This window comes from Equus quagga, chromosome 7 (assembly GCF_021613505.1).
Source record: "Equus quagga isolate Etosha38 chromosome 7, UCLA_HA_Equagga_1.0, whole genome shotgun sequence".
In the NCBI taxonomy this organism is placed as follows: Eukaryota; Metazoa; Chordata; class Mammalia; order Perissodactyla; family Equidae; genus Equus; species Equus quagga.
Window position 1 is genome coordinate 134,112,807 of NC_060273.1, and position 16,797 is coordinate 134,129,603.

At 39.3% G+C, this 16,797-nt stretch overlaps 1 protein-coding gene across 3 annotated transcripts in view; it reads right to left on the bottom strand.

Annotated features, from left to right (window-relative positions):
- Positions 1 to 2,796: 2,796 nt before the first annotated feature.
- BDP1 (B double prime 1, subunit of RNA polymerase III transcription initiation factor IIIB) overlaps positions 2,797 to 16,797 on the bottom strand; it is a 79,059-nt gene continuing 65,058 nt past the window's right edge. For 2 of the 3 annotated variants that reach the window (XM_046665805.1, XM_046665804.1), the window contains exons 36-40: positions 15,630 to 15,834; positions 12,330 to 12,369; positions 11,196 to 11,463; positions 9,582 to 9,831; positions 2,797 to 5,509 (exon numbers count right to left, since the gene is read on the bottom strand). In XM_046665805.1, the coding sequence (XP_046521761.1) occupies positions 5,378 to 5,509; positions 9,582 to 9,831; positions 11,196 to 11,463; positions 12,330 to 12,369; positions 15,630 to 15,834 (895 nt within the window). In that variant the 3' untranslated portion in view covers positions 2,797 to 5,377. Of the gene's footprint in view, positions 5,510 to 9,581; positions 9,832 to 11,195; positions 11,464 to 12,329; positions 12,370 to 15,629; positions 15,835 to 16,797 lie in introns of those variants that run through there. The other variant, XM_046665806.1, reaches the window with a different exon arrangement.

Below are 16,797 nucleotides of genomic sequence, written 5' to 3' on the forward strand. Positions count from 1 at the left end.
ATGGCATCAAAGAACATCAAGTACTCCGAAATAAATCTAACGAAAGATGTACCACTCCTAGGTACTTAGACAAGAGAAGTAAGAACATGTCTACAAAAAGATTTAAGAATATTTATAGTAGCTTTATTCAAAATAGCCAAAATTTGGAATCCATGCAGTAGGAAAAAACAGATAGAAAATTATCATATTATCCCTGTGGGTGGGAGTGAGGGGCTTAGGAAACTTCCTGGGGTGACAGAAACGCTGTCTATTCATTTTGTCAGGTGGTTACACAGGTGTAGACTGTCAATACTCATGCTGAGCACTTGAGATTTGTGTATTTTATCAAATGTAATTTATGCCTTAAAAATGTTAATTGTAGAAAACCGTGTTGACTCAAAGTTAGGAACTAAGTCAAAGGATGGTGGTTTACCTGATGACTCACACTCTGTGACTTGATTCTGCAGATCTGTTCATGAGAAGCATCAAGACTATCTTGGCCTTCTCTCTACCGATTTTGTGACGAACAAAGTCACTTCTCTGAAGAAATAGACACTTGAATTTTTCCCCAATAGAAGTCAAAATTGAGAAAATCTCCCTCCCAAAAGGAACAAAACCACCATAAAAATGAAGAAAAGAAGGGACAGAGGGGAGGAAGGAAGAAATGGAAAACAGGAGAGAAAGTAACTTAGGGAACCAGTGAAAGAGGCAGAAAACCGGATTACTAGGAATTCTGGATACGAGAACAGTGGGAACGAAGGGAGGGAACTGTCAAAGCAATAATCTGAGCACACTTCCCAGAGGGAAGGAGAGGAGTGTCCATATTGAAAAGGCCCATGAAGTGCCAGGAGCAAAAATGTGAGGCAGGAAAGTGGGCAGGCTGACAGCAAGGCTCATTGCGGTGCAGAGCGCCCAGTGTCAGAAAACTCGGAAATAGGCCACATTCCAAGGCAAGAAACCACAATGGAACCAAATTTTTAAATACTGAAAACAGGAAGACAACGGAGCACGCCTTCGAAATGAAGTGAAAATTATTTTCAAATTATTCAAGAATCTATTCACAGCCCAACTAAGTGAGAGGGTAAAATAGACACCTTCAGACATGTAAAGACTCAAGTAACGTCGTCATCCATGCTCAGTTTTGCAGGAAACAGAGGAAGATGTGCTTCTCCAAAACAGACCAAGAAAGACAACGTCATGGGCTCCAGAAACAGGGAATGCAAACCAGGAAAGTGGGGTAGGGAATTCACAAAGCCATGGCACAGGGAAGTCTAGGATGACAGCTGTACTGCACACAGAGACCCATGAAGCCACGAGTCCAGCTTAAAGCAGGAAGAAAGAGCTCCAGAAAGTTTTCCAGGAAAAAATGAAGTAAACAGGTTATCTGACAGTTTGATCATGTGAAAAACTAGAAGCAGAGGCATTTTACAGACTTGCTGGAGGGTATGGAAAGTTAAGTCACAGGTTCAAAAGCAAACAAAACCCAAAGGAAATGAAAAAGTGAAACAATTATTAACTCAAAGAAAAACAAAAAGTTGTACCAGAAAGGAAATGTCATCTGAGTACATTACGTGGTACAGGAATGAATAATTACAACGAAAATACTAAACATGGATAAACCCTAAATTGTGATTAACATATTCGGAGAAAGCAGGAGGGAAGTGGGGAGGAGAGTTCTAAGACAGCTAAAATTCCTATGTACTGTAACAAAAAGTCAGTTGACAATGTCTAACATTTGTAAACAAGAGATAACAGAATAATTATACTTAGAAATAGGTACCAGAAGAAACAGCTCATTTGAAACCATCTAGCACTATTTCACTTTTTAAGCCATGTGTAATAATTTTTTAAAGCATGAAACAATGCATATTAAGAGGTTAGTACAGTGCCAGGAGAATAAATGGTAGCTTGGTAGCTTGTTGTTTTGAAAAAGTGACAGGTTTTAAGAAATGTGGGCAGGGGGAAATGAGGGTTAAAAGATAAAGTCAGAGTGAGTTTAGTACACAAAGTGTGTGATACGAAGTATTTTACCTTGCTACAGGTTAGCCTCAAATTTAGCTTTCCATTGCAAAAGAAAACAACACAAGGATTCACACAGCCCACATAAAAAAGTCAGACCAGGGGACCAGAAGCCGAATTACTCCTGGCACTGAAGCCAAAGAGAAATATCTCCTAGAGATACCTGTAAATAGGACATTGGATGATATAATGCAGTCTACATCGTTACAGTAAAAATCATTTCTTTAGGCTTTTGGACTGCTTCACATAATGTGCCTGAACGTGAGCAGACAAAACAACGTAGCCCACGTGCATAGCTCTTGGAGGATCTGACAAAATCCAAGACAAAAATTTTGTCTGTCTGGAGAAATGGCTAGACTACACTTTAGGAAAGTTAATATTTCTCTCAGCTAAATTTTTGGGCCAATTGAGACTTTTCCAGTGCCCACTTGAGAAGCGCAGGTTTGCATTATGTCCAGGACTGAAGTTTCCCATGTGTCTTCCTCTACACAGAAAACGTGGGGGGAAAGGAGGAGAAGAGATTGAGTTCTTACATCTAAAAGTTCATTATAGAAGGAGCAAAAAACAAAAAAGCAAGCAACTCTTGACATCCCAAATGTGGGAGGAAGTCTCTTCTTTATTTCTGCAAGATCAGAAAATATTCTTCACAGCATGCATGTAAGAAAAGGGTAATTCCTCCAGTTGTATTTTTATGGAAGAGACAAAGTATAAGCTGTAGTTGAAAAACTGACTAGTTTCGGTTAGCTAAACACCAATGTCTTTATTAAGTTCATTTGAAAAGAAACAGCACAACAGAAATAGTATAAAATAACTTTTATTTACATAATTTATATCTATAGAACATAACTGCTTTCTTTAGAACAAGAAAATTTACAAATGACAGATACTGCTTTTTCGTCAGACTTCTTCAAGCAAGAGAGTATACATGGTCACTTCTATTTCAAATAACATGGTGGTAAACAGTGGATATTCATAGTTCTATCTGTGCCTCAATCATTTACCAACAATTAGGCTTTTAAACCATTATGGTGATGACTTGCTAAGATGTAAGTGTTCAGGAGGAAAAGCCAAGAAAAAATAAAGACCTTTAATCATATCTCCTTAAAGATTTATATACTGCAAATTCGTCACAACATCATCTTTACATGAATCAGATTAAACACAGGTGTGAACAGGTCTCTCCACCTTGTAAGGTAAATACAGTGATTAAGTTTCTCTTTTTCCAAGGTTAGTTTTAAGGATACAACAGTAAGATAATTTATCTGGCTGACTTGATTCTCGAATGCAACGACTGCCCAAAGATAACATGATTCTCTATACAGTAAGAAGTTACACCTTCCATAAAGTTAATTTGTTGTAGATGTGCAAGAGACGGATGTTAACAAAGTTAAAAAATAAGTATTATACAAGGGATAAAATAATAGTTTGACTGTGGTAGCCTAACATCCAAACTAACATTAATTAAGTGAAAGAAACCTTTTTAGAATATGGGATTTTAAAAAATTTATAAAAACAGGGCATTAAAATAGCAATGTGATTTACTACCATGATTTTTGTGACACATTAATCACACAAAATAAATAAATGCATACCTATAGAGAATTTCCACTCAGATTCACAGATCCTCCTTTATGACAAAAAGTTACACTGTAAGTTTCACTGTAGGGCAATGAGTGAGAAAGGCTATAATGTCAACTGTTTTAATAAAGTAGGATTACTGTTAGACTTGCCGAGTCACATCCTGTTTTACCAATGAACTTGAAAACCGGCCACCAATTTTTTCAACATACAAATACAATTATCTAGACTTTTAAAATATCTTCCCAATTAAAATAGTGATAATTTCATAACGCAATCAACAGTTTTCTTAGGCACAACGCATAACTTCAATGACAAATATCTCACAGATAAAGATGTCAGCACCTGAAGGTAAGAACATTACTGTCCAACGTAGGGATCAGACTAAAAGCCCAATCTAGCCACGTCTACCATTGAACTACATGTGCCTGTTTCCACACTGAAATGGCACAACTGGGTAGTTGCCACAGAGGCCTTCTGGCCCACACACTCAAAAATATTTTGCATAAAATGTTTCTGACTCCTGATCTAATGTATTATCAACCCAGGAGGGTTTCCAATAAAAGAATAAACCTGCTCTTTGAGAAGTTTAATTTGAACAACTAAAGATTTGCTTGGGTGGATAACAGAATCACCTAGTAAATCACAAAATCTTGAAATTAAAAATAACTCAAATTCATGTTGATGATGATCACTGACTTAAAGTCTTATTGCTATCTTATTTTCTGTTTTTAACATCACAATTATGTTCTAAGCTTAAAGGCCTAAGCGTTCCTTAAGCAGAAGTTAATGGGGGAAACAACTATCAAGAAATTGTTTTTTAAAAAGAGGAATGTGTGCGCGCAACTGTATGTGTGTGTACAGGAGATTGAGTTTTGTATGGAAATCTGCCTCATAAATGAAGTTAAAGGGTTTTTCCCATACAAATCCTGAGATTATGCAAGAAACAAAACAAAAACTTCACAGTACAAAATCAATATACTAAAGAATGAGAAAAAAATGTATTCAAAGCATATACACTATCCAAACACTTTTAGTTATATCACTTTAAATATCTTTAAAATTAAAGAGGGAAAGGAGACAAACATAAATTTGTTAATGCCTTCTTTACCCATAATCTGAGGGGTGAAAATAATTAAAACTGAATATTCTTTTAAATAAAAATTTAAAAATAAATAAGCTTTTTGATGTTTTGTCTTTATAAATAATAAATTTAAATACTAGTTCTTCAAATTAGGACTAATGTTCCATCAACACGAATTAGAAAAATACCTATTTTCAGTCAGTCAGACAGCTGATACTGGAGAAGGTGTCACCATTTACCGTACAGACATGGAGCTTCACAATCTGCTTTCATGCACCGAGAGGCTATGGAGAAGGCCTTCATCACCCAAAACCAACCCAAACAAACAGAAAAACCTGCACAGATGAAGTTGGCTAAATGTCCCGGACACTCCACCTCCAAACACGTCAGCACTGCGATGGGTATTCATTCACACAGAGACGTTATCCACAATATTTCAAAATGTCCACATGTGCTGGACACGGCAGAGCCAGCATGTAAACAAGAGCTGCTGTTTCTGTCTGAGAAAGCACGTTTACCTGCTTGGTGTCTCCAGAATGCGGAATAAATCAGAATGAAAGGAATCTCAGCAATGTTTTCCACTGATGATAAAACTTCAAGTCAAGCTTATTAAATATTCAAAATCAATCTAGAGAAAAAGAGCCGGGGTTCTTTGTTGTATATACTGCTTTGTTGATATAACTGACTTTGGAAATCCTAGACTTAAAAAAAAAACTTTTATTCTGTTTCATCCACTTCGATAAAGATATCACTAAAGAAATACTCAGAGACTGTGGTTGGCTCCCCTTCAGGCGCTCGGTTTCGGACACTTTTACCTTCTTCTTTGGGCAACGGGTGATCACAAGAAACCTAAGAAGGTAATAAAAATAAGTATGTGATATAACATTTATAGATTGATAGTGGTAGTATAAATTGATATTTGAAAATCAATATAGCAATAAATACCAATAACTTTAAATATGTTCAAACTCACTGACCCAATATTTTCATTTCTATGCTGTTATATTAAGGAAATAATTCTAAACATAGTAAGAGTTTTATGAATAAGATAAACTTTATAGCATTAGTTATAATAAAATTGTAATCAACAAATAGTCAACTCTAGACAGAACTAAGTTACAGTGTATACATGATCCATTACTTCACCCTAATTTCCATGAAAAAATTTTAATAATATAGAAAAACATGACATTAAGTCTATAATGAAAACATGTTAATAACCAGCATAAGAACAGACTGACCCACGACACAGAACAGTACTCAAAGGAAACATACCCAATCAAAGCAATCCTATCAAACACCAGCAGAGTTAAGCCTATAAAAACTTAAGACAGCATGGTATTGGCACAGGAACAGACAGATACACCAACGAAACAGGAGATTAGAAACATCCCCAACACACATGGATGGAAACTTAGTATCTGATAAAAATTACATTTCCCAAACAAATGAGAAAAGTTGGATTATTCAATAAATGACACTGGACAACTGTATAACCATCTCAGGAAAAATCACTCAGACCTATACCTCACCAAAATAAATTCTAGATGGATCAAAAGATTGAAACGTATGGGACTGGCCCGGTGGCATAGTGGTTAAGTTCACACACTCCACTTTGGTGGCCCAGGGTTTGCAGGTTTGGATCCCAGGTGCAGACCTAGCACTGCTCATCAAGCCACACTGTGGCAGCATCCCACAAAAAACAGAGGAAGATTGGCACAGATGTTAGCTCAGCGACAATCTTCCTCAAGCAAAAAGAGTAAAATTGGCAACAGATGTTTGCTCAGAGCCAATCTTCCTCACAAAAAAAAAAAAAAAAGATTTCAATGTAAAAACATTTTAAAAATATCTACTATAAAACGCCGGGGGAAACCACTTTCATAATCCTAGAATGGGGGACAGGGAGTCTAAATAACATGAAAGTCATAAAAGAAAAGATGGAGAACTTCATCTATGTAAATATAAAAAATGTCTGCATTGCAAGAACCACCATATGCAAAATCAAAAGACAAATGATAGAGAAAAAAAGATATTTGCAATCTATATCACAAAGGGTTTTCTTTAATATAGTAAGAGCTTCTACAAACCAATATGGAAAAGATTAATAACCTCATTTTTAAAAAGTCAAATGATAGGAACACATGCTTCACAGCAAAAGCATAAATGATTCACATCCAGGAGCAGATGCTCAACCTCACTCAAACGTGCTCATTAAATCTATGAAGAATGTGCAAGTGGAAACATTTGACAAGTGCGGGTGTGAGGAAAGGCATTCTCCTACTCTGCCGCGGATCAGAACAGCAGCCACACAGTCCCTGCGGAGGACAGCCAGGAACTGTCAACGGAATCATCATTCCTTCTGACCAGCAATTCTACTTGTAGGAATTTAACCTACAGATAAATGTGCAAAGTGGCCCATTTTATAAGTTGGCTATTACCACACTGTTTGAAATAGCAAATAAACAGGAACACCCTAAATGCCCACCAGTGTGAGACCAGTAGCACTCTACAGTATGTCCAACCAGTGGAGTATTACGTAGTCATTAAAAACACAGAGGGCACTCTTGGGCACTTATTCCTAAAGACGGAAACTTATGTCCACACAAAAATCAGAAGACCAATGTTCGTTCATAACAGCCCAAAGTGAAAACAACCCAGATGTCCTTCAGTGGGTAAATGAATAAACAAATCTGGCACACCCATACTACATAACACCACTCACAATGAAAGGAACAAGCTACTGACACAGAACCATCTGGATGACTCTGTAGGGAGCCACGCTAGGCGAGAAGAAGCCAATTTCAAGTGTAGGGTTCCATTCACACACTGTACAGAAGACTCCACTGGCAAACATTGTTGGAATGACAAACTTAATGAAGAAGAGACTGACAGACGTCAAGGACACCATGGGGTGGGAGGGAAGAGGGTCTGTGAGTGAAAGGCTTCCTGTGTTGATGGAATGTTCTAGATCTTGACTGCTGCAATGTCAATATCCTGCTTATGACACTGAACTATAGTTTTGCAAGACGTCACCATCGGGGAAAGCTAGATAAAGGGTACGTGGGATCTCTCTGTATTGCTTTTTTACAACTGCAGGTGAATCTACAATTATCTCAAAATAAAAAGTTTAAATTAAGAAGAGAGCAAGATGGACAAGGAAGAAGATCTTTATCTGTGGTTCTGCAAAGATCTCCAAGATACACTGTTAGGTGAAAAAAGCAAGGAAGAAAACAGTATGCTATTATTTCTGCAAAACAAAAAAAAAAAAAAAAAAATGGGGGGGCTGGCCCTGTGGCCAAGCGGTTAAAGTTGTGTGCACTCCAGTTTGGCAGCCGGGGTTCACAGGTTCAGATCCCTGGCACGGACCTACTCCACTCATCAGCCATGCTGTGGAAGCATCCCACATGCAAAAAACAGAGGAAGATTGGCACAGATGTTAACTCAGGGCTAATCTTCCTCAAAAGAGGAAGATTGGCAATGGATGCTAGCTCAGCAAAAATCTTCCTGACCAAAAGAAAAAGAAGAAGAAAAATGTTTATACTTGTATATATGCAAATATCTCTGGAAAAGTAAACCCAAAACTGATAATACCATGTATCTGTAGGAAAGGAAAACTAGGAAGCTAAAGGACAGATGTGGGAAACTTTTTACTGTACTCTTGTTTGTTTTTGTAGATTATAAATTTTAAAACGTGGAATATATTACTTACTCAAAAAGATAAATAAAAGAGCAATTTGAGGTAACATTTAGTTTAGATTCTTGCTTCACATTATAGATCAAAGTCAATAACCATGAATAGAGTTAAAGTTTTAAAACTCATTACTGAAGATTTTATACCTCAAGAAAAACTTCCTATAAAAGAAGTTTAAAAAGCAAAGAAAGAAGTAATGAATTTGACTAAACATTTAAAACTTATGTATATTCAGAATTTTTAAAAGTAAATAAACTTGGAAAAAACTACTTGCAGCAAAGAGCTAAAAGGTACATGGCTTTTTACATACACAAAGATCTCACACAAACTGGTAAGAAAATCACTAAGATCCCAAAAGCTATAAATCAGCAAAGGGTAGGAACAAAAAAGAAAAAAGAAAGAGAAAATCTGGTAAATATATGGGAAAAACCAAGTCACTAGTAAGTAAAGAAATTACTGTAAGTTAAACAAATGGATGACCTTTCCAACTCCCTACCATTATATTAAATAAGAAAAAACATTTCTTAGAAGAGCTGCTTCCTAGCGCTGGCAGGGGTGTGAGCGCCCGGCCTGGCCCCCCGGCGGGGATGATAAGTGCTCCCCAGAGTCACCCGCAACTGTAGTAAAGACTTGTACGACCCCGGTCCCAGAAAATTACTCTAGGAAATAACGTAAAATTTAAAAAATGTGAAGACGTTCTTTACAAAGCATGCCTTCCTCTGAGCTCACGCTGGCCCACAGATGGTCACTAGCCGTTCCTCTGCTGAGATCTCAAGTCATCCCAACATTGTGCCAAAGCCTGTGATCCAGGTTCAGAGATTTTCACAGCCCAGTACTTGCCACGTGGACAGCTTCGAACACAGAACTGAAACGTGCACACTCTCGTCTTCCTGTTCCTTGGATCCTCGTGGGTGCCAGGGGGCTTCTCCTAAGGCACATACAAGGCGAGCCCCGCTTTGTTTTGTCTCCATGGGTCCGGGGGCTTCGCAGTAAAGGAACGGCAATTAGGCGTCCCTTTACAGCTCGCTCACCGGCTGTGTGTGGAAGAGCTGTCATCTCCTAATTCAACACCTCTCCTTCCAGGGCAGTGGGTACAACGGGAGGAGACGGACAGGAGTTGCTCTGCAGTAACTTCTGACATCAAGTGAAAACAACTGCCACGCTTTTCCTAGTTGAGTCTGATACCAACCCGTTCTATACAAACAGTAAAACCCAGCGGTTGCCACGTACCTGAGCTGCTGAACCGCCAGTGTTCTCAGACTGAGTATCAACCACAACCTTTGGAGATGGAAGCAGAGCAGAGGACTCCTGAATTTTTTTCTGGCCTTCACTGGGTGGATTTGATCTTTTCAAACTCTGTCTTGACACAGGTATCAGAGGTTTTAAGCGTTTCTTACTATGAACCTGAGAAGGCTCATCAGACTCCAGGCCATTCTTCGAACATATTAAGGACAAAAATCCCAGGGGTCTCCTGCCAGGTCTAGAAAGACAAACAAAAAGGTGTCTGAGAGCACCCAGGAGGACACATTCTTAACACCAGCGCCTTTACAGGAAAGCTGGATGGCACGCATGACACCACACGAGTGGTGTCGGCACATCCACTAAGCAGTGAGACCGCTCTGCCATGACACGTCTGCGACAAAGAAACAGCTCACTCTAGAGCAGGAAAGTGCACAAACATCACCTGGGGAGCTTATTGAAATGAAGCTCTGACGGAGTGGGTAGGGCTGGGGCCTGAGTTCTGTATTTTAATGAGTTCCCAAATGATGTCCATGCTGCTGGCCCCAGGACCACACGCTGAGCAGCAAGGCTCTGGAGCAGGATCACACGATGGTCCACGGGCAAACGCGGCCCAGCACCTGGTTCCATAAACAAGTGGTGCTGGGACACAGCTGCGCAGTTTACATCAATGGCTGCTTCCGCGCTACAAACGCAGAGCTGAGCAACCAGAATAGAGACCGCATGGCCCACAAAACCTAAAATATATCCTATGTGATCTTTTACAAAAACAGTTTCCTGGTTCCAGAACACTGCCTCTCAACCACTTTTAACCCAAACCCCGCTGATGCTTCCCTCATTCTGTTTTCAGCACATCTCTAAGGGCCAGGAAAGGTATCACTGAGCTTTATTCTCTGTAAGAAAATAAGAAAAACAGATTCACTAAACATGCCGTTTCAAGCTATATGTGTCCTCCCCCTTCTCCTGGTGGAGGCTAGTACGTGTCCTCTACTCGTCAACTCACGCCACCACGTTAACAATCTGTATGCTGCTGACAAGACAAGAGTCATCCGAAACCCAGAAGGCTCATTTCCAGAGCATGAGGAGAGTAACGCGGCAGAAGCTGTCTGTGGGCTTAAACCCTACACGTGCTCTTACAGGGAAGTGCCATGGTTTGCCTCTTTGGGATGCCACAGGGAGAAAAATGCACACAGTACTGGGACTTGAATAAAACAACTTCCAGAGCTATCTCTGAAGTTAGCTCCATGCCTCAGACCCTCCACATCTGCACTGGCAGCGACTAAATGGTGCAATAAATAATGATCAAAATACTAACCACGGACGATCTGGAAAAGAAAGCGTGCAATACTCAATTCTAACGATTTTCTACCCAAAACGTGGACGTTTCAGCACTTACAGTCAAGCTATTGTGATGTGGAATGTGTACTTGTCTGAAAGAGTCCTGTGACAGGCCTGGCGGCCCTCTGCCTCCTCTGCACCACTGGCAGGGCTAGGTTCACACACCACCCTCAGCACCGGACTCCGTCTGTGCACGGGTCACATCTGCTCCCTGCAGGCTACAGTTACCCACTAAGAGAGACACGTCTCAAAGATTTCTCATAGTACCTAGAGAGCGGGGCTTTTGAAGATGATGTGATGCTGTCCATCTGTTCAGACTTAGGAGCAGCACAAGTTCCTTCGTCCTTATCAGACACAGTCCTCTCAGCCTGAGGTATCTGAGGTGTGTTCTTTTCGATATGTGTATCTGTTACTTTATCAAGGCATCTGGATTCTAGACTCTGGAAAGCAGATTCAAGTTGCTCCTTCTGAGGTTCTGGAGTTGTGTGTGTTCTTCCTGAAGGAGGGAAGACACCTTGTCCCCTGAAAGGCTCCCCTTCAAAAGCAGAAAACAAATGGTAAGCACACATACTGAGATTAATATCCTATTGAATTGCAATATTTAAAGGAAAAACTCATGATATTCTATCATAAACCTACCCTCACACAAGCCAAATTATAAATTAGTAGAGTTACCCGGACTATTAAGAATATTATAGGGGCCGGCCCCATAGCCTAGTGGTTAAGTTCGGCGTGCTCCACTTCAGCGGCCCAGGTTCGGTTCCCAGGCGTGGACCTACACCACTCGTTGGCACCATGCTGTGGTGGCATCCCACATACAAAACAGAGGAAGATGGCACAGATGTTAGGTCAGGGCGAATCTTCCTCAAGCAAAAAAAGAAAAAGAGGAAGACTGGCAACAGATGTTGGCTCAGGGTGAATCTTCCTCAGCAAAAAAAAAAGAAAAATATTATAACTGGTTAAAAGCTATGGTAACAGCTTCTGCATTCAGATACAAACTAGTTGTATCAATATATTTTGACCTAGAATATCTTTCTCCACAAATATTTCTTCAACTAACAAAATGAAAGAGTGATCACTTTTTAATCTCAGGGCAAAGCTAAGGAACCATAAAAACCTCCTTTATCCTCAGCTCTCCATTTTCCTAGAATGTAGGTGCTGAGCTTTTACAGGAAATTGTGTAGCCACACGGTTTTCTCTTAATTACAGGAGAAGAGTAGCTTCTTATTGCTACCAGTGTCAAATCCAAGATCTTAGCAGGGAAAATTTCTAATAAGAAAAGGATGATTCTTAGAGAAAAGTGAGCAAGATTCTGCTTGAATCTCAAATTTGAACAAGCAGCATCAAAAACAATCGGAGTACTTAGCAAAATGCAATCACATTAAAATTTATTTCACTCACCTGTTTCCTCAAAAACATTTATTAATTCCTTTGAACACACCTGTTTTAAGAAAATTTACAAAAAAATTTAGAAATCCATTTATCAAATAAAATTAATTTTATTTCCTTCTTTCCTTTTAAATAAAAAAAGCATGTATCCACCGAAAGCTCTAGGGTCAGACGTGTCTTATGGGAATTCTACCAAACATTCAAGACATTACTACTGTCATTTAAACTGTTCCAGAGCACAGCAGCAGAGGGAAAGCTTTCATAAAAAAAGAAGGAAGACGGAAAGCCTTTTATAAATCAAGCATAATACTGATATCAACTAACCAGTCTCACATCAGTGCAAAAACATCAAATGAAATATTCCAAGCGCAATTCAGCAGCACATCAAAAGACACACATCACGATCAAGCAGCATTTATTTCAGGAATGCAGAGATACTTCAGCATTACGAAATCTACTGATATTAATTCAACGGAACTGAGGAGAAAAATAATATTCCCTCTTTGTGCGAAAAGTGTCCCATAATCATTCATTCTTAGAAAAAACTCTTAATTGAATAGACGTTTTCTTAACACCAAAAAATATAACAATTGCAATGCAAAAGCCAGCATCTCACTTTTCAAACACTAGAAGTATTCCCATTAAAGTCAGGCATAAGAAAAAGATATCCACTGGCAGGACTATTTTCCGACATTTTTCTTGAGTTGTATTAGCCAATACAATTAGAAAAGAGAAAGAAATTAAAGGTATAAAAAGTAGATGAGAAGAATTAAAACTATATTTGCAGATGATATGATTGTTTACTTAGAAATTCAAGAGAACCAACTGAAAATTTACTGCAAAATGAGAGGAATCCAGTAAGCCCTCTAGATAGAAAAGAATTCAATGATAATAGCAACAAAAAGGACAAAATTTTAGGGATAATCTAATAAGAAATATGCCAGAATTCATACGAAGAAGAGCTTAAAATACCACTGAGAGACACAAAAGAAGAGACTTAAACAAATGCAAAGACATACCATGCTTCTGGATAGGAAGATCCAACATCACAATTATGACATCAATTTTCCCTTGTTAATCTGTCAAGTTAATATGACGCTAATACAAGTACCACGGGGTTTTTTCCCAAAGATCTGAACAAGATAATTCTAAAATTAATATAAGCTTTAAAACATATAACCAACTAGGAAAAACTTGAAAAAAGAAGAAAATTGTATGCAGGGGAGGGTGAGGCCATCCCTTCAAGATAGTACAGCACTTAAAAGCTACAATAATTAAGACAGTGTGATATGGCTCTGGAACAAATACGTGAATCAAGGTAGAAGAAAAGAAGGTTCAGGAATAGACCCAAATACATATGGGAAATTAATATCTAATAAAAGTGGATTATTTATTTATTTTTTGGTGAGGAAGATTGGCCCTGAGCTAACATCTGTACCAGTCTTCCTCTATTTTGTACGTGTGCTCATCAAACCGCCACAGCATGGTTTGATGAGCAGTGTGCAGGTCCATGCTCGGGATCTGAACCCACGAACCCTGTGACACCAAAGCAGAGCATGCAAACTTAACCACTAGCCACCAGGCCAGCCCCTAAAAGTGGAATTTTTAAAAGGATGAATTTTCAATAAACGGTGTTGACACAATGGCATAGCCACCTGGGGAAAACTAAGTTGGTTCTGCTCTTCCTAACACCTAAATAAACTCTAAACAAATCAATAATATTAACTAGAAGAATTTATATTTAATCTCAAGTAGACTTTCAATGTATAACACACTCCCCAGAAGCCACATATAAAAAGTCTGATAAATCTGATTATACACACACACAAAAATGTCTGCAGTATGTGTGCAGTCTAGAATTTAAAACTATAACTTTGACTTTTCATGAGCAATTTTTTATTGTTAAAATGCTGAAAACAAAGTTTAGAAAATAAAAATCATAATACAAGTTAACCAGGGGGCCAGCCCCATGGTCAAGTGGCTAAAAGTCCCACACACTCTGCTTCGGCAGCCCAGGTTCATGGTTCGGATCCCAGGGGCAGACCTATGCCACTTGTTGGGCCATGCTGTGGCAGTGACCCACACATAGTAGAGGAAGACTGGCACAGATGTTAGCTCAGGACCAATCTTCCTCAAGCAGAAAAAGGAAGATTGGCAATAGATGTTAGCTCAGGGCTAATCTTCCTCAGCAGGAGAAAAAAAAAGTTAACCAAAAAGAGTCTGCGTGAGAAAACCGTAAAAAGTAGAGTCAAAAGACAAATAACAAACTGGGAAAAAACAGTTGTGACTCATGTCACAGACATACGTAACAGAGAGTTCCTCCAAATCTACAAGAAAAATATCAAAAACCCAATTGAAAATGACTAAAGAATATAAAGAGTCATTTCACAGAAAAGGAAATACAAATGGTTTTCTTAAGCATATGAATAGATCTCCAATTTTACTCATCATAAGAGAAATTAAAACAAGTCTGGGATACCACTTTTCATCTGTCAGACACACGAGGAGACACTGCCTCTGCTGTCCACCATCATCTAAGGACTGAGGGTCTCAACCATCCCTTTGAGAACAGAGACTCTAAATCAACTCTTTTGTAGTGTTGTTGGTGGTACAGTAGTACCTCACGAAGAGCGTCAGAAACAAAAACAAGAGGGTGCTGAGAAACCCACAGCACGGTGGCCAGGGATGGAATCTGCATGGCACCGTCAGGCTTCCCTGAGCAACTCACATGGCTGAGCTGAGGAAATCTGGATGTTTTTGCAAGAGAACGTTTCATCAAGAAGAGACAGCAAAACAAACGCCCTGGCACATGAAGGAGTACGGTGCATTCGAGAAAGGGAAAGATGCCCAACATGGCCCGAGAGTGAGGCACAGCCCAGCAGATGAGACAAGAAAGAAAGGAGCCGGACGAGCACACGGCCGTGGAGGTTCTGGGGCTACTCCTAAGAGCAATGGGAAACTGTAAGCAGTACGATAATGGTGGTGGTGACATGACTATCATCACTTTACACAACAGGAAACTCGGTAAGAGATGTGAAGCCTCTTGCCTAAAAGTGGTACAGCCAAGACCAGATCTGCATGATGCTTTCAGCCTTAATTTTAGCCAATGACCCAAAGCTGGGAATGGGTTTCCTGATTAACATCCATCAATGTTTACCTAGAACTGGTTAAAAGTGATAATCCAAAATACTGGTTTTACCTGGACTGTAGTGAAAAGCACTAGAAGTAAGCTTTATAAAGAGTCTAAAGGAAAAAAGAGAAACAGATCTGTTGTAATATGGCCGACTTACTTGCTCAATGATTCTGTCTTACCTCGGAGGTGTATTTTTGACAAGTGTCTCTTGAAAGGAGGGCACTTTTTTTGGCAGGAGGAACATGGTCACTGTCATCAAGCCTACAATGAAACCTCTTCCTAGATACAAGATCCAAACTAGCAGGAGGCTCTTCAGAATCCTCTCTTCCAGAATCTGATAAACACATGGCGTCCTGACCAACTGAGGCTACTGGAAAGCTCATACTGCGCAGAAAACACATACAACTAAATCAGTGAATTAGAAGTTACTTAATGAGGAGAAAGGCTCAGCTGTCCCAATGAAAACTGCCGAAAGACTTAAAATAACTAATATATACATGGCCATGGCCACAAAAATGTTAGTTTTGAGCTCCATTCACACTTAAAGGCTTGCAACCTAAATTCCATAATACTGAATTAAATCTGACATGTAAAAAATAGTTTTCATTGTCTATAAAGTTAAAATTTTAATCTAAAATGTCTCTTCCTAATACAAAAGGTTTCAATATCTAATGCTACTAGATAGACAATTAAGTATCCATAACCAATGCCTGTTACAACTTAACAATTCTACCCTAAAGAATTAAGAATACTAAAGATATACAGAAATGCGTTCTCTCTACTATTTTTGCAACTTTCTTGAATGTATATTTATTTCAGAATTTAAAGTATCTACATTGGGGCCAGCCTGGTAGTGCAGCGGTTAAGTGCGCACGTTTCACTTCAGCAGCCCGGGGTCCACCGGTTCAGATCCCAGGTACAGACATGGTACCGCTTGGCAAGCCATGCTGTGGCAGGCGTCCCATATATAAAGTAGAGGAAGATGGGCACGGATGTTAGCTCAGGGCCAGTCTTCCTCAGCAAAAAGAGGAGGATTGGCAGCAGATGTTAGCTCAGGGCTAATCTTCCTCAAAAAAAAGATTAAAATATCTATGTTTACAAACTAACCACAGCTTTGATAGAAGCCATTTTATGATCCAGATTGCTAAACTTTTTTCAGCTTTCAAAACACTTAGAATACCAAACAAGCAGCCAGCCGTGGTGATCTAGTGGTGAAGATCTGACGCTCTCACCGCTGCAGCCCGGGTTCATTCCCCGGTGGCAGAACCACACAACAGTCTGTCAGTTGTCAAACTGTGGTGGTGGCTCAGAGAACTAAACTAACAACTAGGATACACATGCACGGAG